General features: G+C 53.3%; 1 protein-coding gene and 1 long non-coding RNA gene across 4 annotated transcripts; both read right to left on the bottom strand.

The window, feature by feature from the left end:
* Window positions 1–323: 323 nt before the first annotated feature.
* On the bottom strand, window positions 324–9,574 carry UTP14A (UTP14A small subunit processome component). Of its 3 annotated transcripts, none has more exons than XM_074963065.1 (15): window positions 9,424–9,574; window positions 8,957–9,168; window positions 8,368–8,438; window positions 7,115–7,179; window positions 6,720–6,862; window positions 6,275–6,430; window positions 3,563–3,682; window positions 3,381–3,475; window positions 3,061–3,184; window positions 2,892–2,969; window positions 2,443–2,797; window positions 1,811–2,166; window positions 1,414–1,631; window positions 1,232–1,331; window positions 324–845 (listed from the first exon to the last, which is right to left on the bottom strand). In XM_074963065.1, exons 2-15 carry the CDS (start codon window positions 9,011–9,013, stop codon window positions 576–578), a joined length of 2,208 nt encoding a protein of 735 aa, XP_074819166.1. In that variant the 5' UTR covers window positions 9,014–9,168; window positions 9,424–9,574; the 3' UTR covers window positions 324–575. The 3 variants fall into 3 exon arrangements, with proteins under 3 accessions (XP_074819166.1, XP_074819169.1, XP_074819168.1); XM_074963068.1 differs by having other exon boundaries at window positions 1,414–1,604; XM_074963067.1 differs by having other exon boundaries at window positions 8,957–9,032; window positions 9,424–9,570.
* Window positions 9,575–13,580: 4,006 nt separating this feature from the next.
* On the bottom strand, window positions 13,581–23,424 carry LOC141993521 (uncharacterized). The gene is made up of 4 exons (XR_012640880.1): window positions 23,025–23,424; window positions 21,970–22,145; window positions 18,346–18,505; window positions 13,581–13,980 (listed from the first exon to the last, which is right to left on the bottom strand). It is a non-coding gene; the product is annotated as an uncharacterized LOC141993521 (long non-coding RNA).
* Between the last annotated feature and the right edge of the window lie 282 nt (window positions 23,425–23,706).

Genomic DNA, 23,706 nt, shown 5'->3' with positions numbered 1-23,706 from the left:
AGCACTCTGTCTCCATTCCCAAATCCTAGCCTGCCTCCATGCCAGGAGGCACTGCCCACCCTTTCCCTAGTACTCCTGCTCTGCTCCCACCAGAAAATCCAACTGTCCTGTCTGCAGGAGTGGGGTGTAACACAGCATCAGCTAGAGCAGCTGAGCCCAGCCAAACCCAGCCCTCGCTTGGGAAAGGAGGGAGCAGCACTGGGTGAGACACCCTTGCTGCTAGCAGCCAAGCACTGCTTTCCTACAACAGACTAGTTCAACTCCCGCCCCCCTGCAGGCTGCCTGGAAGGGCCCAGGGGTGGGGGTGAGGCGCAGAGACTGCACAGAGGAGCCTTCCGCCAGGGCATTTATTGGGGAATGAGCTCTGGTTCCAGATGAATGCAGCACACTGTGTGGGTGCAGGAAAGTGCCCCTGCCTCTAGGGCAGGAACATGGCATGGTATCCTCTGCCCTCACTTAGGGCCAGCCCGGCCCACCTGCTCACCGAGCAGTTCCTAGCCCTACCAGGGCCTGGCCACGCACTTCACAGCCACCCTCAGTCTCTGTGCTGCCACAAGCAACATGGCCCCTCTGGCCTAGCGAGCCTTCTTGTGGGGGTGCTGGTGGTGCCTGGAACGCTGGGGCGTGGGCAGCAGGGCAGCGCTGCCTCCGCGGGTGGGCACAGTGCTCTGGGGGCTGGCGTCCTCGGCAGATATGGGCTGGATGATGTGGCCTGGCTGGGTGAGGATGCGGGGGGCTGTCAGCTTCTGGAAAGCTTGCTGTGTGTTCCACGTGGGCCCCACCGGCGCCCGGATGCTCCGCTCAAACTGCTGGCGGCGGTCGAAGGGGAAAGGGACCTCGTTGACCTGCCAGAGGAGGATACAGACAGGGTCAGCACCCTGTCCTGGCACCAGACTGGGGATGGCTGGTCCCGCTAGGGCACACTAATGGGGTTGCTAGAGATCCGCATAGGCTGGATCCTCACTCCAGGCCCCCACTACCCCAGCATTCAGGGCTGGTGGGGACCCAGCCCCAAGCCGAAGCAGAGGAGAGCCCAACTGTGATGCTGGTTGCTGTGCACTGGAGCCACTGTGATTCTCTTTGTCCCCACAGTGCCCTTTGGTCTGTCTGAGGGCTGAACAACGACTTCCTATTCAGGGACTCATTGGGGGATGGGAGGGAAGCTGGCCTCTGAGTGGGTGGGACCCCAACGCACGGGGCCTGCCACCAGGGCGGGTGGGGCTCCCCTCACCTGGTGTGCTGCAGCCAAGACATTGCGCTGCTGGCTGATGATGACATGGGGCAGGTGCCGATCTCTCCTGGGTGGCCCTGGCACCGGCTTGATGAGGAACCTTAGAGATAACGAGACAGATTAGGCCGCAAAACTCCGGTGAGGGGTGAGACACCCCATGCCCTGGCCTTGCCTGCACATACCGCTTCCTCTTCCTGGCGCTAGGCCGCAGCCCCGTGCCGCCCCACTCGCCCCATCCGGGTAGGACCAGGTCCACGGCCTGCGGCTTCCCTGCCTGCTCCACCTTGTGCTTCTCCCGCAGGAAGTCAGCAATGACGTCATCCCCCGCAAAGGCCTCCTTGATCACCAGCCTCTGGTCCGCAGCCTCCTCCTCCTGCCAGAGACAGAGATAAGCACCCGCCTACCCCCCTTCCCAAGACAGAGATTAGCACCCGTGGCACCCGCCTACCCCCCTCCCCGTGCCTGAGACAGCTCAGACCCAGGGCACCCACCTGCCCCCTCCCTGAGACAGCACCCATGGCACCCACCTGCCTCCCTCCCCACTCCTTATGGCAGTAGGCAGCACGGAGCCCAGCTCACCTCATCCTGCACAGAGATTGGCTGGGCAGGACACTGGATAACGTGGGACTCCCCAGCCAGGACAGCCTGCAGGTTGATCATCTTCTGCTTAGGTGCCTTCCTGGCCATGCGGCCACCCCCAGCACTGTCCTCTTCCTCTGACTCCTGCAGTGTCCCAGTGGGCCAGGGCCGCTCCTGCTCTTCCGCCCCCTCCTCCTGGCCCAAAGCATCTATCTCCTCCGGTGTGCGCCGCCTGCCCAGCTGCTCCGACAGCAGCGGCCCCTCTGGCCCCTGGGCAGGTTGTTCCACTCCAGGACCCGTCTGCACATTCGACAGCAGCTCAGCAAACAAGTGTGCCTCCTCTGCTTCGCCAGCACCTGCGAGAGCACTGGGTGAAGGCACTGCTACCCACTGTGGATATAACAGGCCCCAGGGAGGGCGAGGGGGGACCACCGGGCCGATGGGCGAGATGCTGCTCCCCTCAGAGCAGCAGGGTGGCAAGGGGTTCACACAGCCTCTCTTCCAGCCCAACCAGCTCCTGACAGATGGTGGCAGGAGGCTCCAAACCTGACTCCTGTCTTCCCACCATACCAGGCCCCAGAGTGCCCACAATGGCGCTCCGGGGCCATGACATCTGGCCCCAGCCTGCTCACCCTCAGGCTCTGGGCTCCCTGTCTGTTGTTGCCGTGTGCATCGTCTTTGCTCAAAGTCTTGTAACAAGATTTCATCCTCTGACATCTCCTCTCCCTCGTTCCCAGCATCCTCCGGGGCAGCAGACTCTCTAAGGTCCTTGGGGTCCTCCTGCATCCCAGAGTCCTTTGCTTCACTGCTGGGTTTCCCCAACATCCAAGGGTTGGCTCCATCCGTGCTGGGCTGCACTTCATTGATGGAGTCCGGGAGGAGGTCTTCCCCAGCCATGTCGCCCTCCTCTTCACCCTCTGGCTCCATAGGCACTTTCTGGGTCAGCTCCTTGTTCCTGGACAGCTGCTCCTGCATGGCCTTGCGGGCCTGTGGGGAGATGGAAACACGTTCACAGCCAGGCCCAGCAGAGCACCCACACTGCCCTCAACACAGAGCCACCCTTCCCCCAACAGCTTTTCACCTCCAAGTTGTACTTGGCCATAATGGCTCTGGAGCGGGCCCATTTCCCCTTGTTCTGGTGCTTGAGGCTCATCCTCTCCTGGGGAGGGAGGAAGCAGAGAGAGGCATCAGCAAGGGCTTCTCTGGGCAGCTGGGGGATCTCAGGGTGCAGAGGGTCCCTGGGGCATCACCTCAATCCTGCTTCTCTCCATCTCCTCCAGCTTTGTCAGGGCAGCCTCGGGGTCTAGCTTCCGCAGCACCTCAAACTCCTTCAGGGCCTTGCGACTCCTGCCCTTCTGCAGCACTCGGTGGTACCTGCGCAGTGAGAGCAGAGCAGTCAGAAGGTGCAGGCGCCAGCTGAGCTGCCCTCCCACAGCAGGAAGTGAGACAGCTCACCCCAGCTTATTGCTAACCCGCCCCACACCTGGGCTCCAGGGCAAGTTGAACCCAGGGCTCCTCGCAGGTCCTCCAACCTCCCCACACACTAACACCTGTGTGGACGGCTCCTTACTTCTTGCTCTTGATCTTCTTCTCTCGACGGGCCTTGGCCTCATAGTAGGACTGCAGAGCACGGGCCTTCTGCAGCTCTGCCCGGCGCAGCTGAGCCTGAAACACACAGCACGGGGTGACGGCCAGCTCCAAGGGGGGCCTGCACCCAAGGGGGCATGGACAGGGAGGGCACTACTCACTCACCTCCTCCAGGCTCATTGCCCGCAGCGAGGCCTCTTCCAGAGGCGTCAGCAGCGGGTCCATCACCGGCTGCTGCGTCTTATGGAGAAGACTGAAGATCTCCTGCTCCAGCGGTGTTCGGGCCTTCGGGACAAGGAGGGCAGCAAGTGAGCACATGCTAGGCGTGCGGGGGCAACCTCATTGGGATCTCCTTGGCCATGGGCTCTGGCCATCCCACCCACTCCCCCTAGCAGGCCCAGAGGGAGGGAAGGATTCCCCTCTTCCTGCGGGCCCCAAGGTTAGCAAGGGGAGCCACCAGCCAGTCTTAGCAGCCCCATCTCAGTGAGGGCTGCTAGTCACGTGGGAGCCCCCAGCCTCAGCCAGCTCCTCACCCTCAAAATAATCCAAAGGAGTGGGGGCCATTTCACCATAGCTCCCAGAGGGGGGACCAATCGAGCACATGGCTCTGGCAGCAGGGGGCACCCAGACGAGTGTACTATGGGTCGCTGGGCAATTTCCACAGAAGGGTAAGGGAGACATCCCCATTAATTGCCCCCAATCCTTCTGCCCCACCTGGTCCCCACTGTTGTGGGGATTTTAGGGTGCAGGATCGGGACCCCCAGGTGATAGGGGTTAGGTGGGTGGGATCTGGGAACTTCCCGAGGCCAGTCTGCTCGGGCAAAGGGGGCACAACAGCAAGAACCTGTCACTTTTACAAGGCTTTTGGTGAAAATTCAATATCAGCCAGGGGCTGAAACCAAGCCAGGCCTGGTGCGCGGACCAGCCACCCCCAGCCAGCACATGGGGTAGGCACCCCCAGAATACCACGCACAGCTAGAAAGTCTCCACTATCAACACAGGGCAATACCCAGCAGTGCCCTGAAGGCTAGAGAAAGGCTAGACTTGGCCGTGGTCAGAGAGGTAGAGGTGACTTACAAAAACCCCAGCAACCCTGGCTCAGTTCCCAGTCCAACCCCTCCAACCAAGCACTCCCCAGCCAGTGGCCCAGAGGAAACCCCTGCGGCCCAGGGAACACGGGGGGAAGACGGGATGCAGAATGCCCATCTGACAGCCTTTGTCAGCCACCCAGGCACGTGTGCTCAGAATTCACAGGACACCTGGTGCTGGCTGTTGGCCGAGATGAAAGAACACAGCCATCTCTGTGGCACTACGCAGCCACTGCTAACGTGCACAGCTGCTCAGGACAAGAAGTGGCCAAAACCAACCAAAACTACAAGGGAAATGTGGGGACTGAATGGGAGGGATTCCCCGTGGCAGAGTCTAGAGAGGACTCCCGGCGACCCCCCCTGAGAGAAAGCCCTAGGACCTACTTGGGGGAGCAAAGGGGTGATTTTCCACCTCATCTGAAAGAGGCTCCTCAGAGCCCATCACATCACTGGGACCTACCTGGGCCTCCTGCTGTGGGTGCCCCCAGAGAGCCAGACTTTCCATGCACAGTGCAGACCCATTTCTCAGCTCTCACTTTTACAGCCCTAAGCTCCCTTCTTTGGGGGAAAAATTTTACGAGCAAGCTTGCAGTGGTCAGCGAAGCCTTTGCATTTCCCTTGGACTGCTCGGCAAGGCCAGGCCCAGAGAACCCCTCCAGCCCTTGCGCTGCTGGCAGGGCAGTCACAGCACGTGCTTCCCTCTGGACTGGAGACTGTTAGGCCCCAGTGCTGAGCCCTACATAGAGATAGCTATGGGTTCCCCATGCATTTACCTCACTAGGGACTGGGACTGCTGGAGCAACCTCCTGCCTCACTGGGGGCCAGTGCTGTCCCAACTTGCACTCTGCACAGGGGGAATGTTTGTGGAAGGGCTGTAATGGTCCCGCTGTTTGTGGGGAGAGAGGACCCTGCCCCAGTGGAAGGGTCCCTCATCACTGGAGAGCTCCAGCACTGCAGATCTTGAGGGAAAGCGCAGAAATCTGGCTAGGGAGGGGGTCTCTCTGGGTGGGAAGAAGGCAGAGCTGGGGGGCTGGGGACTTTAACAAGGCAGCCCCCCTCACTTCCCTGTCGCATCCCAGCAGGCGCCGAGAGCAGCTGTGCAGTAGTCAGCTGAGACTCTGGTGTCAGGACCCTGGGTTGAGGTCAGGAACTTAGCAAGGAGAGAAGGGAGCTGCAGGAGGAAAGGACAGCTCTGACCTGCTCCCTCCTTCCTGAGCGAGGCCCCTGGACGGTTTGGAATCTGTTTGGCCCTGGGAAGGTTGAGAGGAAGGAGACTACTCAGATCTGGGAGCAAAGAGCAAGCCAGCAGAGCTTGGGATGGCCACACACCACTCCCCCGCACCCTTCACCATGTGCGTCTGTCCTCACCGCAAAGCGCTGTGCATTGGCTACCAGTGTGGAATGCAGAGCAGGACATGGGAAGGTCAGCTCCAAGTATCCCGGCTCTGTGTGCGCCCAGCCTCACAGTGAACCTTCCCCCAGAAGCTGCATGGCTTGCCATGGCCCCGCTAACGTGAGAGCACAGACACACACACCCTGCGTGTTGGAGCTGGCACTGCCCCTCATTCTCACCGTGGCTCTCAGCTAGCTGGTGTGAAGCTCAGCCCTGCCTGCCACAGCAAGGCTGGGCCTGGGCTCGCCCAGTGCTCAGAAGCCTGATGCACTCCTGCTCCACCAGCGTCCTCGGGGTTGGGATCAGGCACAAACCACCCCCAAAGGGGCCTAAACACCTCTGCCAATGCTGCACCCCCCTCCGCCCCTCCCACACACGCCATGCAACAGCACCCACCTTCCAGCCGGTCAACACCTCCTCGATGGGTGCAACCCCCATCTGCTCCTGCTTCAGGGGGAAAACCAACTGTTCCGCTCGTCGGTTCTGCTGAACCACCTGCTCCCACTTGGCAACGGCCTTCGAGGTCTTATTGTAGGCAGCTTCCCTCACAACCTGCAGTCCCAAGAGACAGTCTGTGAGGACACAATAGGCCCCACGTCTACAAAGACACCAGACCCCAGGGTCTGGATAGCAAGGAAACCCAGCAAGTAACCCAGGTAGGGAGAGGCACTCACAGCTCAGTCACACAGGACTGAGACCAAACATCAGTGCTTATCTCCATGGCTGCTCCCTGCTCCACTCCCAACTCGCTCCCACCCTCATCACCTCAGGCACTCCCAGCTCAGGTCCGTCAGTGACCTCCCACGAGCCCTGATGGATGGACGGACAGACAGAGTCTTACCCGCTCTGACTCCTCTTTGCTGAGTGGCAGCTCCAGGGACTTTTTCTGCTTGACTCTATTCAATTGCTTCTTCACGATGCCCAGGGAGGACGAGGCCCGGATGGACCCCAGCAGCTCAGGCAGGACCAGCTTCTCCCCGATGCCTGCAGGAACCAGTGCAGTCAATGCAGGCAGGATGTCACGGAGCTCCCAGCAGAGGGCGCCAACAGGGAACCATCTGCTGGGTTCCTGCACCCTCCCCCCACACAGCCCATTGCAGTTTCCCACACTACCACCCTGGAGTAGGGATGAAGTGACCCAGTTATGCAGGGGGAGCCCCTGTCTGGGAGCTGCAGAAACAGCTTGGAGAAAGGCTCATCCCATCCCCTCTCCTCCCCTCCCAAGAAGGAGCTTACCTTCACAGCTGAGGTTGAACTCGGACACCTGCACGCTCGCCTCTGTGCGTTCAGCCAGTTTCCGCCTAGAAGAGAGGAGGCAGAATGTATGGGGACCCCTTGAGTGCAGTTCACCAGCACCCCTGCCCATGCAATGCCCCTCCCAAAAGCGTGTGCGTGTGGGCAATGTTCCATGTGCAGAATTAATTTTGTTATGTGTACCAATATGGAGGTGATGTGTGGCGGGGGAAGGGCTGAGGGGTTCGGAGTGTTGGAGGGGGCTGAGGGCTGGGGCTGGGGAGGTGAGGGCTCTGGCTGAGGGTGCGGGCTCTAGGGTGGGGCTGAGGGTGAGGGGTTTGGGGTATAGGCTGCCCAGGGGAGAGAGGACTCCCCCCGCAGTCCTCTCTCGCCACAGCAGCCGGGGGAGGGGCGCCTCTTTCCCAGGTGTGGCCCTTGATAGTCTGCTGCACAGCTGTGCAGCTTAGAGGGAAATTAGCCCAGGGGGGCCCCCCTGAGGCTCCACCCCGGCCAAGCCAGAAGCCTGAATAGGGCCAGGGAGCCCCCTCCCACTGCCTGGGGGAGTAAGGGGCCAAAGAAGCCAGGGGTCCTACCTCAGAGCCACAGCCTGCCATGATAAGAGCTGGGCAGGCAGCTGTGGGGAGCTGCAGTGGACCTTCCACCTGCCTGCAGTGTGTGGAGCCCGAGCAGTCCCCAGCCTGTGTCCCCGCCCAGCCCGCGACTCCTCACAGTTGCTCGCCCAGCTCTTACCATGGCCGGCTGCGGCTCCAAGGCCCCCAGTGAGCTGGGTCGACGAGAGCAGCGCAGGCAGCTGTGGGGAGTCGGCGCTGAGATTTGGACCCTCCACCTGCCCTGGGCCAGGTGGGGACATGGGCCAGGGGCTGCTGGCAGATCCCCCCGCACTCCGGGCAGGTGGAAGGACCACCACAGCTCCCTTCAACTGCCCGGACTCCCTGGCCTGGCTCCACATCCCCCCGGTTCCTGCGCCACTGAGAGGAGCCCATTTCTGCATCTTGGCAGGGGGTTAGACTTGATGACCCTTGCGGTCCCTTCTGACCCTCTTTGTCTATGGTTGTGACGGGGACATGTGGGGCTAGCTATCTCCCAGACACCTCAGGAGCCGAGGGGCCTTCACTGCTGCTTCAGTTGCCCTGAGCACAGTGTGGGAACCATGGCAGCCTGGACACGAGTATCTAAGAGCCCCCACAAAACAACTGAGCCCCTGGGTGATGGGCAAGTGTGATCCCGACACTCACCGCTTCTTTCCAGCGAGGGAGCTGACCGCCTCCAAGAGCTGACGATGCCGCCTCTCCTCATTGTCATCCCCCTGGCACACAGGAGACAAAATTAATGCAGCTGGCAGCAGCACAGGCCTTCAGCATCTGGCCACAAGGAGTCCCTTCAATCATCAGAGGAGCTCTGCCCTGCCCCTATAGCAGATCTGCCCCTGCAGTGCACTGCCCACATCACCAAACACAAATTTCAGCTCAGCCTGAGGCCCCACCACCACCATATGCCTTGCCCCCACTGCCTCTCAAGTCCCCCCAGGACCCTCTTCCATTGCACTGCACTGCCACCTTCATACACCCACCATGACCTGCCCCGCAAGGCGGTCTCACTTCCTGCCCCTATTCCACCTCACTAATTTTACTACAATACGAGAAGACAATAAAGCTCGCTGTATTTACCCCTCAGGGCAGGACAACGCCCCCCGTGGGAGGCCTGGGGAGCCTGAGCCCTCCTGTCAGCAGCAGCAGCCTGGCACTGGCTCGGGGTAAGCGACCCAAACGCAGCCATGCCTTGAGGTCACTGCCCCAGTGCTGGGGCCGCAAGAGCCTCTCCTACCTCATCCTCGCTGGCGCTCACAGGGTGGTCGCTCCGGAACAAATCCTCCTCGGCCATCGGCAGCCCCAGGAAGCTGCTGCTGGGGAGACACGAGCCGGGCTCAGGCTTGGGCTCCTTGGCACAGGATCGCACAGGCTACGGGTGCAGATCGCACAGCCAGGTCCTGCGGGACGAGCTACCTGGGAAACCGGCACCGAACAGACAGCACAGGCCTGCCAAGGATGCTTCCGTCAGAGCTGGAGCTGGGACTAGGCCCCGGCTCCCCCCACCCCAAGGCAGGGCCCGGGGCGTCTGGCTTCCCCCCTCCGCCCCCCAAAGGCGGACCCCGGGCCCGGGGAGTCCGGCTTCCCCATCCTCCCCGCGGCAGGGCGGAGCCGGCAGAGCCCGGCGGGGACGGGCTGGCCCCAGACACCGCGCGCAAGTCGGGGGGGGGAACCAGGGCCCATCCCCCCCCCCGGGCCCCTCACCTCCGCCGCGTGCCCAGCCCGGCTCCCCGCCCGGCCAGCACACGTGGGTAGGAACAAGTACTGGCACCTCCGCGAGCCGGCCCTGCACCAGCGCGCAGGTCGTAAAGCGCGGCACTTCCGCCCTTCACGGAGCCGGCCGTCGCCGCGAGCCGGGGCACTTCCGCCCCGCGCTGCGCAGGCGGGCTCTGGCTGTTGCCATGGCAGTGGGGTCGCGGGAGGCCCGGCTGGGCGGGCTCTTCCGCTGGCCGGCGGTGACCGCTCGGACAGGGCCTGGGGGAGCCGGTGCGCGGCCCCCGCCCAGGGTGACCCCTCCTCTCCCAGCCCCGCCACCCCTGGACTCGGCCGGCTGCCCGCGCTGCGCCTCGTGTGGCCAGCCCGCCCCAGCCCCGCGGGACGGGCTGCTGGCGGCTCGGCGGTGGGCCTGGCGCTGGCGGCGGCGGCGGCGCTGCTGCTGCTGTGGCCGGGGACCGCTGACTGGGAAGCCCCGGACCAGCGCACCCTATGGACAAGGGCAAACCGTCTCTGCATCGGTCGCTCGGCTGAACTGCCCCTACTGGGGGGACCTCTCTGGGCCCAGACAGAAGTGAGCTGTAGCTCACGAAAGCTTATGCCCTAATATATTTGTTAGTCTCTAAGGTGCCACAAGTCTTCCTGTTCTTTTTGCGGATACAGACTAACACGGCTGCTACTCTGAAACCCACTTATTTTGTATCTCTTGGGGCCCAGGCATCTCGTTCAGGCTGCACCCATCTCGGAGAAAACACTGGGGGCCAGAAGGCCCCATCCGGCTTGGAGAACTGGCTAAAAACAAGATGCTAATGGAGTCCAAATTGTGTCAACTGAATTTCCAGTGACCTAAATCAATGCTCTGCGAGCCTCTCCTGCTGAGATGAGATTTCTGCTTTCGCGGGGTGCACATAGCAACCAGCCTGGGTAGGGCTGTAGCAGAGGGGGGTCACTTTAACAGGGTGCCAAACCTAGGGTGACCAGATGTCCCGATTTTATAGGGACAGTCCCAATATCTGGGGCTTTGTCTTATACAGGCACCTATTACTGCCCCACCCTCTGTCCTGATTTTTCACACTTGCTGTCTGGTCACCCTAGTCAAACCTTTCTTTTGTAAAAACCTCATACATGTCAATGAACAAACATGGTTTGTAAGCTTTGGGTACTATTTAAATTTTTCATGGAAAATGGGTTGATACATTGAAAAGAATAAAGAGTTCCAAAATGACCACTGTTTGACATTTCATTGGTTTGTCTGACGGACACGCTTAGTGGAGTTGTGTAGTGAAGGAGGCTATTGTCTGTAGGACCTCTGCTTCATTTGTTGCAGAAGATGGAAGGAAAAAGAGATCAGGATTTCTCTGCTACTTCCTTCACCTAAGATCCCTTCTGGATCTCCAAAGAAGAACTTCTCTCAACTTTCTTTTTGAAAGGGGTTATTGTCTCCAGTTCCATCTGAACCATGTAAGGGTTGGGAGTGGACGAGAGATGCAGATCGGAGAGTGGATTCCAAGAAAAATGTTGGACAGTTTCATTCATACCCACTGGATCCAGATGCACAGAAGTATTTCCAACCAAATCCATCACTGTTTTTTTTTGGCCTGAACAGCACGTTACCCCCACAGGGTTAGATAATCCCAGTGGCCATCTTCTGCACCTTATCAAGAAGGATCTATGCATGGGACTAGACCGTCACCAATTCCATACCAGGAGGACATTCAGTTGTCTGATCCAAAGGATACAGATATTTGGGGATTGTTTGCCCTGTTTTTATCACTGGGAGTTAATACTAGACAGGTGGATCCTGGAAGTTATTGCATGCGGTTACACAATTCAAATCAAGATCCTTGCCTACAACATCTCACCCATTTCATCTCTGGGCAGAGATCAAAGTCATCTCATTTTGTTAAAGAACTAGGTTCAATCTCTGCTGCAGTTAGGAGCGATAGAGACAGTTCTGCAAGATCACAGAGGGAGGGTTTTTACTGGTGTTTTCTAATTTAAAAAAGTATGGGGCTTTTGCCCTATTTTGGATTTAAGGAAATGAAATACTTATATAAAGAAATTTTGTTTCTGCATATTAGAGATAACTTCTGTAATTCTTTCACTTTATCTTGATGATGGGGTTGTTGCTCTGGATTTAAAAGATGAATGTTTCCATAAAACAGTGTCATCTGAAATACCTGCTTTCATGGTATGAGAGGTTCATTTTCAGTACAAGGTCCTCCTTTTTTGTTTATCCATAGCTCCTCAGGTGTTTACAGAATGCCTGTTGGTAGTGGCAGTGTACCTAAAAAGGCAGGGGATGTATGCGTACCCATTCCTAGATGACTGGGTAATAAAAGCATCATCCAGGGAAGACATTTTAATATATGTAAATCAAATATGTTCTCTTTGCCAGTCTGGGATTAGAAATAAAATGGAAAAAATTGTGTTTAAACCCTACTCAGAGGAGCCGCTTTTTGGGGCCATAGTAGATTCTACTTCGGAAAGAGCTTTTCTCCCAGAGGCGAGGTATATAAAAATATATATATCCTCCAGTTTCTATAGCAGTCAGTTCCCCATTTTCTTCAGTTGCTGGGTCTGTCAAACACAGCAGTGCCACCATATGCTCATCTTCAGCTGAGATATCTTCAGCACTGGTTAGGAACAAATTACAGACCAGGTTTGTGTAGCATGCATCACAAAATAGTAATTCTACAGCAGGTGTTAATGTCACTCATGGGGGGGGGGGGGGACAGACACTCAAAAATGCAATGAAATGTACACTTTTCAATTTTCCTCCACCATCAGTAACACAAGCCTCAGAAAAACAACAAGGAGTCTGGTGGCACCTTAAGGACTAACAGATTTATTTGGGCATAAGCTTTTGTGGGTAAAAACCCCCACTTCTTCAGATACATGGAGTGAAAATTATAGACCACAGGCATAAATATACTGGCACATGTTAGTCTTTTAAGGTGCCACCGGACTCCTCAATGTTTTTGTGGATACAGACTAAGACGGCTACCCCTCTGATACAAACCTCAGATGCAGCTACACTAGGTTGAGGAGCTCATCTGAAAAACAATGTTAGTCAGGGCTCATTGGTCACCCAAAAAAAAAAGAAAGTACGTATCAGTATTGTAGAACTGAGAGCCACAAGACTAGCTCTGAAGTCCTTCCTATCTCAAGTCAAATACAAAGTACTTCAGGTAGTAACAGACAATGCAATGGTGCTATGTTATCTGAACAAGGGAGGGGGAACTTATTCTATAAAATTATGCCTAGAGGCAAAGAGGCTTTGGAAATGGTGTACAGAGCATGACATTCACCCAGGATAAATTGGTGTAGGGGTATGTGAATGGGTTTGTGGTCCGCTCTGTAGCGGTCACAGTCTCTGGCAGTTGCTCCGTCCAGCGGTTGCAGCCAAAGGGGAGGTAGGGGAACCTGGACCGTCCTGCTCCACTAGGTTCCGACCCAGGGCCCTGTGAGACTTGTCTGGTGCCTCACACCCTGAGGGGCCTCAAATCAGCCTCTCTGGGTTACTTCCTACCTCCCCTTTTCCTGCACTGGGGGCTGCAAGATGTTCACATAAGCACCAGTTCGCAGGCTGCCTACCCGTCTCCAACCCATAGGAGCTGCTGCTCAACAACATTCCTTCTAGCCTGGGACTGGCTACGTTCTGGTCCAGAGCTCCCAGACCAGGTCCTTCTCCCTACCCTGTCTGGCCCAACGGAGCCAGTAGCTGGTTGGCTTCCTTTTCAACCCCACCTCCAGTTGGAGCATGCTTGGCGAGGGCGGAGGAGTGGAGCCTCCTGTGCCCAGAGTTGCTCTTTAATCCTCTGCTGTCCAATGAAGGGTTTTATACCCTGTCACATGGGGGAACAAAACATGCTTGCAGATTAACATGTCAAATGCACAAATGGTCTGTGAAGGAAGAAGTAATAACACACCTCTGCAGTTTATGGGGGAATCTGATAATATATCTGTTTGCCTCCAGCAGCAACAGGAAACGTCAACAATTTTGCTCCAGAGCAGGCAGAGACAAGGAATCAACATTGGATGCGTTTCTGATACACTGGTGTCAGGGCTTAATGTAACCATTTCCCCTCATACAGAGAGTGATAAACAAACAACAGGATAAGGCCAGAGTGCTTTTAATAGTGCCAGCATGTCTGAGAAAACTATGGTATCTGGACTTGATTCATCTGCCAGAAGGATTAATGGAGCCTCTGCCACTGCTACCGCACTTGTCACAACAGACTGGGATGGTCTATTGTCCAGATCCTCAGTCCCTTCATTTAACTGTGTGGGGAATAGAACTGTGGGAGGGCTAGAGAAAAGTTGTTCATTAAAGATGCAGAATGTACTGTTACATTCTGGAAAAGAGTCCACAAATAAATGCTATACTCATGAATGGAAAAGGGTTTTGCTGTGGATTTCTACGTGTGATCAAGATCCATTTACAGCACCACTTAATTGTAGAGTATTTGTTGTATCTTGAGAATGCATGTCTTTCTTTATCTTCAGTTAAGGTTATTCTCTCAGCCATATCAGCATGCCATGTACCTGTGGAGAGTAAATCAATTTTTACTAATGATACAGTTAAGACATTTTTTAAAAGCTTTAATAACTCATACTCCCCCACCCCATAAGAAACTCTTTGCCCTCTTGGGATCTGAATTAGTTCAGTCCCATTTAATGAATCCTCCTTTTGTACCTTTGGGGGGCTGTTCTTTATTCCATCTGTCTCTCAAAAGAGTATTTTTGATAGTGATCATGTCTGCAAGGGGTATAAGTGAATTACAGACATGAATGGCTATTCACCATTCACTGTTTTTCATAAAGACATATGGGTTTTAAGGATCTATGGGACCAGAACCCAGCTCTGCAGAGGGGCCAGCACAGCAGATGTTCCCACATCACCATTATGGCGGCATGCAGAGGCACTTCCAATGAGCACCGGGGAGATTAGGCACTACAGGAAATACCATCCAAAAGGTCCAGGGTGACAGCACCTTGCAGTCCTCTGATTGACCTTGTCCACTATTTAACCCTGGAGGGTTCCCCAGGAAGTTGTCTGGGCAACCACACAGATTTCTGGCCTGCTGCGACTCCAGACCACACCTTGCTTTCTGATCTCCAGTGTTTGGTTCCAGCCTGGTGCTATCTCTGGTCTCTGACCCAGCCTGACTCTGACCCTGACTCTTGCTTATCAAGCCCAGTTCTGGTAATTACTCCAATCCCTGCTTACTTACTACTGCCTCGTGCCATCCCACTAGGCTAGACTGCCTATGCCCTGGTCCCTTACTCACCCTAAGTTTTTACCAAAAGTGGTTTCCAATTGGAAAAGTGGTTTCCAATTTTCATATAAATCAGTCTATAATTTTATTGGTTTTCTTTCCCAAACCTCGTACTCATGATAGGGAGACTAAATTACACATGCTAGATGTGAGAAGAACTCTATCCTTTTATTTAGACAGGACTAAACAATTTAGGCAGTCTCCAGAATTGTTTATAGCTTATGGAATGAAGGACAAGAGGAAAGCTATTTTTGTAACATCTTCTCAATGGGTTAGATTATCTGTTTATGAAGCTTATAAATCAAAGGAGGTACGGTACCCATTCCTCAAGGGATGAGAATGCATTCGACTAGATTAAAGGCAGTCTTTATGGCTTTCTATAGACACGTTCTTCTGGTAGAGACGTGTAGAATAGCACCATGGAGTTCTGTTCACACCTTTCTAAACATTACTCCTTAGATTTGGAAGCTAGATCTGATGCAAAATTTGACAAGGCAGTCCTTGTTTAATTAGGACTCTGTGGTCCCACCATCCTGGGCCAGAATGCTCCTTATTAATCTATCCCATGAGTGGGTGTGTGCAGAGGACACTCAAAGGAGAAGTGAAGGTTATTTATCTGTAACCGAGACTCTTCGAGATGGACTCTGCATAGTTAGACTCCCAGTCTGCCTCTCCCCATAACCTCAGCATCCTCCTCACTGGGAAAGGACCTTAGAAAGCTGGAGCTCCACGCCCCTTTTATACCCTCACTGGGGAATGTTTAACATTCACTGAAGAGAGGGGCCAGGGAGCTGGGTGAGTGCTCCAGTGGCTACTGCTAATCAGAATTCTACCATTCAGAGCATCCCATGAGCGTGCATACTCAGCATCGATCTCAAAGAGCCTTGGTTATAGGTAAGGAACCTTTATTGTCATGGTTGGGAATCCACCTGGTTGCACAGACAGCTTCCTGGTGTCCCTGCTAGGCTTAAATAGTACACCTGGACCAATTAGGGATCCTGGGAGCACCACCAATCAGGTCCTCTGTAGGTGGCACATCCTATGGTGCTTGGCCACATAAGGCTCACAGCCTGCAGATCACTGTGGTGCCAGAGGTATTGGGTGGTGTCATGGATGCAGCAGGCTATCATAGAATCATAGAATCATAGAATATCAGGGTTGGAAGGGACCTCAGGAGGTCATCTAGTCCAACCCCCTGCTCAAAGCAGGACCAATCCCCAATTAAATCATCCCAGCCAGGGCTTTGTCAAGCCTGACCTTAAAAACTTCTAAGGAAGGAGATTCTACCACCTCCCTAGGTAACGCATTCCAGTGTTTCACCACCCTCCTAGTGAAAAAGTTTTTCCTAATATCCAACCTAAACCTCCCCCACTGCAACTTGAGACTATTACTCCTTGTCCTGTCATCTTCTACCACTGAGAATAGTCTTGAACCATCCTCTTTGGAACCACCTCTCAGGTAGTTGAAAGCAGCTATCAAATCCCCCCTCATTCTTCTCTTCCGCAGACTAAACAATCCCAGTTCCCTCAGCCTCTCCTCATAAGTCATGTGTTCCAGACCCCTAATCATTTTTGTTGCCCTTCGCTGGACTCTCTCCAATTTATCCACATCCTTCTTGTAGTGCGGGGCCCAAAACTGGACACAGTACTCCAGATGAGGCCTCACCAATGTCGAATAGAGGGGAACGATCACGTCCCTCGATCTGCTCGCTATGCCCCTACTTATACATCCCAAAATGCCATTGGCCTTCTTGGCAACAAGGGCACACTGCTGACTCATATCCAGCTTCTCGTCCACTGTAACCCCTAGGTCCTTTTCCGCAGAACTGCTGCCTAGCCATTCGGTCCCTAGTCTGTAGCTGTGCATTGGGTTCTTCCGTCCTAAGTGCAGGACCCTGCACTTATCCTTATTGAACCTCATCAGGTTTCTTTTGGCCCAATCCTCCAATTTGTCTAGGTCCCTCTGTATCCTATCTCTGCCCTCCAACGTATCTACCACTCCTCCCAGTTTAGTATCATCCGCAAATTTCTAAGAGTGCAATCCACACCATCCTCCAGATCATTTATGAAGATATTGAACAAAACCGGCCCCAGGACCGACCCCTAGGGCACTCCTCTTGACACCGGCTGCCAACTAGACATGGAGCCATTGATCACTACCCGTTGAGCCCGACAATCTAGCCAACTTTCTACCCACCTTATAGTACATTCATCCAGCCCATACTTCTTTAACTTGCTGACAAGAATACTGTGGGAGACCGTGTCAAAAGCTTTGCTAAAGTCAAGAAACAATACATCCACTGCTTTCCCTTCATCTACAGAATCAGTAATCTCATCATAGAAGGCGATTAGATTAGTCAGGCATGACCTTCCCTTGGTGAATCCATGCTGACTGTTCCTGATCACTTTCCTCTCGTGTAAGTGCTTCAGGATTGATTCCTTGAGGACCTGCTCCATGATTTTTCCGGGGACTGAGGTGAGGCTGACCGGCCTGTAGTTCCCAGGATCCTCCTTCTTCCCTTTTTTAAAGATTGGCACTACATTAGCCTTTTTCCAGTCATCCGGGACTTCCCCCGTTCGCCACGAGTTTTCAAAGATAATGGCCAATGGCTCTGCAATCACATCCGCCAATTCCTTTAGCACTCTCGGATGCAACTCGTCCGGCCCCATGGACTTGTGCACGTCCAGCTTTTCTAAATAGTCCCTAACCACCTCCTCAGGGACCAGCAGACCCAGATTCCAGCCCCCAGGGATCCTCACACATAGCCATAGTAATGCCTGAACTGCAAGCCTACCTGATAATTACAATGGCCTAAATGCTAACTCCTACAAACAACATTCCTCTTTCATTAAAAAAAAACTAGGAAATTCAATGGAAAAAAATTCATTAACCAGAGTGACAGCTGTCTGTCTGGTTGTATCTCGTGCCCTTCCAGAATTCAAGTTCAGTAAATCTCAGACTTATGAACACCAGGAAAAATAGACTTAAGGTACATGCCCACACAACAGTAACTCTGCCCCCTTTGGGTGATGCCTCAATATACCCATCACACATTCTCACACTCTGCCTTTGTATTGTACTAAACAGGAGCAATCTACTCCTGCCTTGCTCTCAAACACTTAGCACCCTCCACAGAAAAAACACCACATCTGCTAAATTTTACAACCTCTTCACCCCCTTTTACCACCTCTTCACCCTTATGCACATGATGCCAAACACTGTACATTCATTAACCTATCATTAAACCCACAGTCCACACTCATCTCCCACCTAACTGGGGACCATCCCCAGTGCCCTGCTACTGACACAGCCTACACAACTCAGCGCTGACATGAGGCATCCTGGATCTCTCAAGGTACATGTGCACCTCTTTCCTTCTGTCACCCCTCCTCCCCGCAGACGGGCACAGCCCCGCAAAGATCACCTCAGATCATAATCACAGCTCTGACAAAATGCTCCAAACTAATCCCTCCCACATTCAGTACAGCTACACGTAACACTGTGAATGCAGCTGGAGTGCAGGCAGATAATTCCCAGTCAGTATTGCCAGCTCCAGGGGGAAAAGTTAAGGTTATATGGGCATTTACCTTAACTCTGTATTTCTTGGTTTTCAGAAAGGAAAGTTCCTTACCTGGACAGTGACTGGAGTTCTTCAGCATGTGCTGTCCATATGCACATTCCACTAGGCTCCTGAGTCCAGGGTCTTTTTTCCCAGCAGTGTCCACTGTGGCCACACATATGCCCTGAGTGTCCTCATGCCCTCCACCAAGCGCGTACAAGGGTAGAGCCGGCTGTAAGCATGAAAGGGGGTTAATTATACAGATTTGCAGAGTTCCCAGTTAAATTTACAGCTGAAGTCTAACAAACTAGATTTGCCAATGAGATTAGTGTTATAGCCCATATTCAAATATTATAAAAGATTGGTTCAAAATGGAGTAGTTTAGTATATCAAAAGCAATTGCTTAAAGTTATGGTTCAGGTCTCTCTTAAGCCAATTTGTTTAAACTTATAAAGGAGGGTGTGAACCGAGCACACTGTATTGGCAGTAGGTGAGGGTACACAGTTGCAATCTATACCCAAGGACTTGCCTAGACATGCCCAGATGGGCATGTTTACCCTGTGATTGCGGTCTTCACAATACTTCACCAAAGGGGCCATGCCTGGTGTCTGCGGAAAGCTAAGAACTCGCTGGTTGTCATGGATATTGTGGGGTCTATGCATGGAACATACTTTAAGAGTTCTGTGATACATAGAATATTGTGTTCCGAGGATGCTAGAGATGAAATTGGTTACCGGGGGTGGGTGTTTCTCAGAGCTAACTGAGAGTGAGAACAATTGACATCTGACCCAGCCCAGACAAGGGTTTACAGTCTAGGCCAGGTGTGGGTGTGACACTTTTGGGGGTTATCCGAGGTGTCCAGGGTGATTTACTACCAACTGCTTACAGCACAAGAGAACCTTGTCTGTGTCCACCAGGGGAAATCCCAACTCTGCTCTGGGCTCTGCTAGCCCCACTCTTCCTCTCTGCAGGTTAGCAATTTACAAACCCCACTTTGTTTTACGCTTGAGTGCCCAGCTCCTTGTTTCTGGATGCCGGGAGAGTACACTGATCCACTGTCCCCCATAGAAGCAGTGCACCCCAGCTTATGGGTTTCATCTCAGTTCAACACCCATCCTAGCACAAGGCACTTAAACATGTCCAAGTCAAACTGAAATGCATTTAACAGAGGTTGAGATAAAGGTTAAAAATAAAAGCCAGTATAAGGATTTGAAACGCAAGGTTACAGGTAAAAGAAAACGAAATGCAATATGTAGCCTATACTTATTAACAAGTTACTTGCCTGTCTAATCAAGTATTTTTCACCCGATGGTCAGTTCCTACAGCTCTTGTCCGGTCCAGAGAGCTGGGATCCACTTTTCATAAGACATTCCAGCTGGCAGAGTCTTTCCTCCGTAATGGATAACATCTTGTACCCTTTCTTCTTCCTTCATCTAGTTACAGACTATTGTCTCTTAGCCCAGGGGTTCCCCAATCAGAGACTTTTCTTGGGATCCTTTGTCTTTGTAAATGTTCATACCTGCACCTGGTTCAGACAGTAAACACAGGGCTGGCTGCTCCATGGATGTTGATTGTTTTCAGTGTTGATGGAGTCATCTCTGAGCCCTGGTCTACACTAGCGTTATGTCAATACCCCACAGCCCGGCCAGCAGCTGGATCCAGGACAGGGAGCCTGGGAAGCTATGGGGAGCCGTGGACCCTCCATCTGCCTGAATGGCGGGATATGAGCCAGGGGCTGCTCTTGGCCCCTCCCCCCACCGGGGAGGTGGAGGGTCCGCAGCTTCCCACAACTGCCCAGGCTCCACGGCTGGGCTCCAGAGCCTCCAGCTGCCGGCCTGGCTGGAGGCCCGGGCCTCAGGGGAAGAGGAGGGGCAGAGGGCATGGCCCCTGGAGAAAAGTGGATGGGTCAGGCCTGTCCACTTTCAAAAAGTTCCCCCCATTCTTGTGCCCATGCTCTCAGCCACCCACACTGCTGCTCTTAAGTTTGTGGAAGCCCAACCACCGACAGAAGGGCAGTCTGGACATGAACCACCGCAGTAATTATACTGCAGTAGCTGTAAATCGTCCTAACATAGGTAGACTTAAGTTTTTTGTGTACACATGCGCTGAGACTCCACTGCCTCAGGTGACAAGATTCACTTCCAACAGTTTTGGAACATGATATCCTACACGTTACATGGCTCTACATTTGTTTTCTGCACAAACATCTTGCAACAACCAGGACAATCAGCTAGATCTTAGCTTTTGGTACAGACCACAAACGGCCCCCTTCAGTAAAATATAAAGAAGATCATCAGACACAGGTGTAATATACCTGCTTGGGCATGTCACTGTCACAGCAGGCTTGGTCCTCTACAAATTACAAAAGAGTTCAAAAAAAGAGCTTGAATAAGGAGACCATCAGGGACAAGCAGAAGTTAACAAAATACCCTAGTTATGCAAATAGACAAAAGGTCTGGAACAATATAATAGGAGAAAGGAGGGGACAAGATGGTGTCCATTACAGAGGCAATGCTCTGCCAGTGGGAGTGTCTCATGAAAAGTGGATCCCAGCTCTCTTGGCTGGACAAGTGCTGTATGGACTGGCCATTGGGTAAGAAATACCTTATTAGATGGGAAAGGGCCTTGTTAATAGGTGCAGGCTTTAGATTGCATTTTATATTTTTCTTTTATCAGTAGCCATGTGTTGAATCCTTTTACTGGCTTCTCTTTGAATCTTTACTGCAAGCTTTGTCAAATGAACAGGGATTTGGTTTTACTATAGACACAACTCAGTGCTATGTGTTGAGGAGAGTGCTGAAGGGAAGCTAGTGAGTTGGGGGGGGCGGGGGAGGGGGGGACTCCATGGAAGCAGTAATCTGTGTGCATTGTGGGTGCCTAGAAGTCATGAGACCAGGCGCTTGTGTGTAACGAAGTGGGGTGTACAGGCAGCTGGGAGGGACCTGTGCTCAATTCAGAGCAGAACTCTGGGGGTAACTATCTCCATAGATTTAGCCACAGGTTCTCTTTGGTCTGCCCCAAGGACTCACTCAGGGCTGGGGTGTGCAAATTGGCAGCCTGCAGAGGGAAGGAGTGCGGCTTGCAGAGCCCAGAGTGGGGCACTTGTGGTGCCAGCAACCAGTAGTTTTGGGCAAGTTCCCCCAGTGGGCACAGACAAGGCTCCCTTGCACTATAAATAGGTGGTAGTGATTCCCCCTGTACCACTGGGGTAGCCCCGAAAGGACTCAGTAGAGAGTGTCGACTTACTCAAGAGAACGTTCATTTGTTGATGTTAAAGAACAGAAGGGGAAATACGATCTTTGAGATGAAATCTTATCCTCTTAACCCTGGAATGGAGGAAAGCCCTTTCTACAGGGCTGCTCCAGGCACCTGTGCACTGAGAATTCTGCACCCTCTTTATGGGTTGAGTTAACTCTGGGGTCCCACATGGTGACTTCAGGTTTATATATTTCAGGGCTTGTTGGAGGGATTAACCCTCTGATTTCTTGTGGCCATTTGCCAAATTGCTTTCAGCCATCTCTGTGTTTCTGCTGCTTCCATCGATATCCAGTAGATGACGTCAGTGTGTAAGAAATTTCTTCAGTGCTTCCTTTAGTCGGAGGGTTTAATTCGTTTAATGGACTGTATTTAATAATTTGCTCTATTAATTTGGGATTCCCTTTTAAAGTAATTTCATTTATTATTCCAAACTCATACCAGTCACAGAGCCACAGGACTAGTGCTTGGACCCCAGCCTTGGAACAGTCTCTGGAAGAACCCCTTTAGTGTGCCAGAACCCCTAGGGGTCTTGCTCTTCCTCCAGGGTAAGCCACTCGGCTTCACTGCCTCCTTGGACTGAACCTCGGAACCTTCAGCACCCCTGCGATGAAGACCTGAAAGAGACACGTACACCCCTAGGGGGAAGCTCCTCCTACTTCAGCATTCACAGCAACTCTCAGCCAGCATTGTAAAGACAGTCAGGTTTATTAGCACAGCATAGAAAGTCCTTGCTTAGCAGGGAGAAAAGAAAGTTACAGCATGGTCCATTCTGGTTAGTCCAGAGCCTCAGCCAAGCACTGTGCCCCCCTTGGCTCCTGCTCTGTCCCTCTGTGTCCTCTTTGTTCAAGGTCCAGGGGCCAGTCCCACCTGGCCCCTCCTCAGGCCCATGTTGTCCAGCTGTAGGGTGACCAGATGTCCCGATTTTATAGGGACAGTCCCAATTTTTGGGTCTTTTCCTTATATTGGCTCCTATTACCCCTCACCCCCGTCCCAATGTTTCACATTTGTTGTCTGGTCACCCTATCCAGCTGATCCAACACAGCTGGCTTCCTGGGGAGGGGTGGGCCATCCATGGTCCTTGGTTGCTAGGTACCAAAGTCCCAGTGATTGGATTTGCCATTGTCTGAATGGATTCTCCATTTACATTGGGGCAGACCGAGACAGCGAGATGCCATTCGCACCTGTGTCAGAGCCTGCCTGAGAATAAACAGCTTTTCCCAACCACCAAATTAACAACACAGCATATGGGAGAAAATGAGGCACACACAGTATTCATACAAAATATTGCAGAAAATTCCCACTCCATCACAATCTCGTAGTTAGATGATTATATCTTTTAACATTCCTTCTAGGAATACAATACACAATACAATATCTAACTTCTAGAATACAACACCATTTCCCAAGAAAACAAACTCCCTGAAAAGTCTTCTAAATCTAGTGAACACGACCCACACCTTCTTTGATTATATCTAATAATTTTCATTTCATACCTTTTGTCACGGAGTTCCTGGGCGATGCTCTGGAACTGCTCCCTACGAAGCCAGGCAGGACTCTGGGGAAGTCTCCTTTCTGTGAGCAAACTGTCTGCAGGACACACAGCTCACACAACTTCCACCTTCCTGGGTCTGACCTCAGAGCATTCAGCATCCTTTGCCCCTCCGTGCACTTCCCACAGCGAGTCCACCCAGGCGGGCTCCTGGGGAAGCCAGAGGGTCCTGCACCCCAACTTCGCAGTCAGACATGACTCTCAGCCAGCCAGTAAAACAGAAGGTTTATTAGACAACAGGAACATGGTCTAACACAGAGCTTGTAGGTGCAGAGAACAGGACCCCTCAGCTGGGTCCATTTTGGGGGGCAGTGAGCCAGCCAACCACGTCTGCGCTTCACTCCATGTCCCCACCCAGCCACCAGCTGAAACTCTCTCCAGCCCCTCCTCCTCAGGGCTTTGTCCCTTTCCCCGGGCCAGAATGTCACCTGATTCCTTTGTTCTCCAACCCTTTAGCTCTCACCTTGCAGGGGGGAAGGGCCAGGCCATCAGTTGCCAGGAAACAGGGTGTTGGCCATTCTCTGTGTCCAGACCCCTGCACACACCTGCCCTCTAGGGCTCTGCAATGATCATACACCCTTATCCCACCACCTAGATAATTAAGAACTGCATAGGGGAAACTGAGG

Source organism: Natator depressus, chromosome 9 (genome assembly GCF_965152275.1).
Source record: "Natator depressus isolate rNatDep1 chromosome 9, rNatDep2.hap1, whole genome shotgun sequence".
NCBI lineage: Eukaryota > Metazoa > Chordata > Testudines > Cheloniidae > Natator > Natator depressus.
This window is presented reverse-complemented; position numbering and strand designations above follow the sequence as displayed.

Coding starts and splice junctions, on each gene's coding strand:
- UTP14A (XM_074963065.1), bottom strand. CDS start 9,013: ATGGCCGAGGAGGATTTGTTCCGGAGCGACCACCCTGTGAGCGCCAGC. Junction 2,798..2,891: donor TGGCCAAGTACAACTTGGAG/GTGAAAAGCTGT, acceptor ATCTCCCCACAG/GCCCGCAAGGCCATGCAGGA. Junction 846..1,231: donor TCTTGGCTGCAGCACACCAG/GTGAGGGGAGCC, acceptor CTCCTCTGGCAG/GTCAACGAGGTCCCTTTCCC.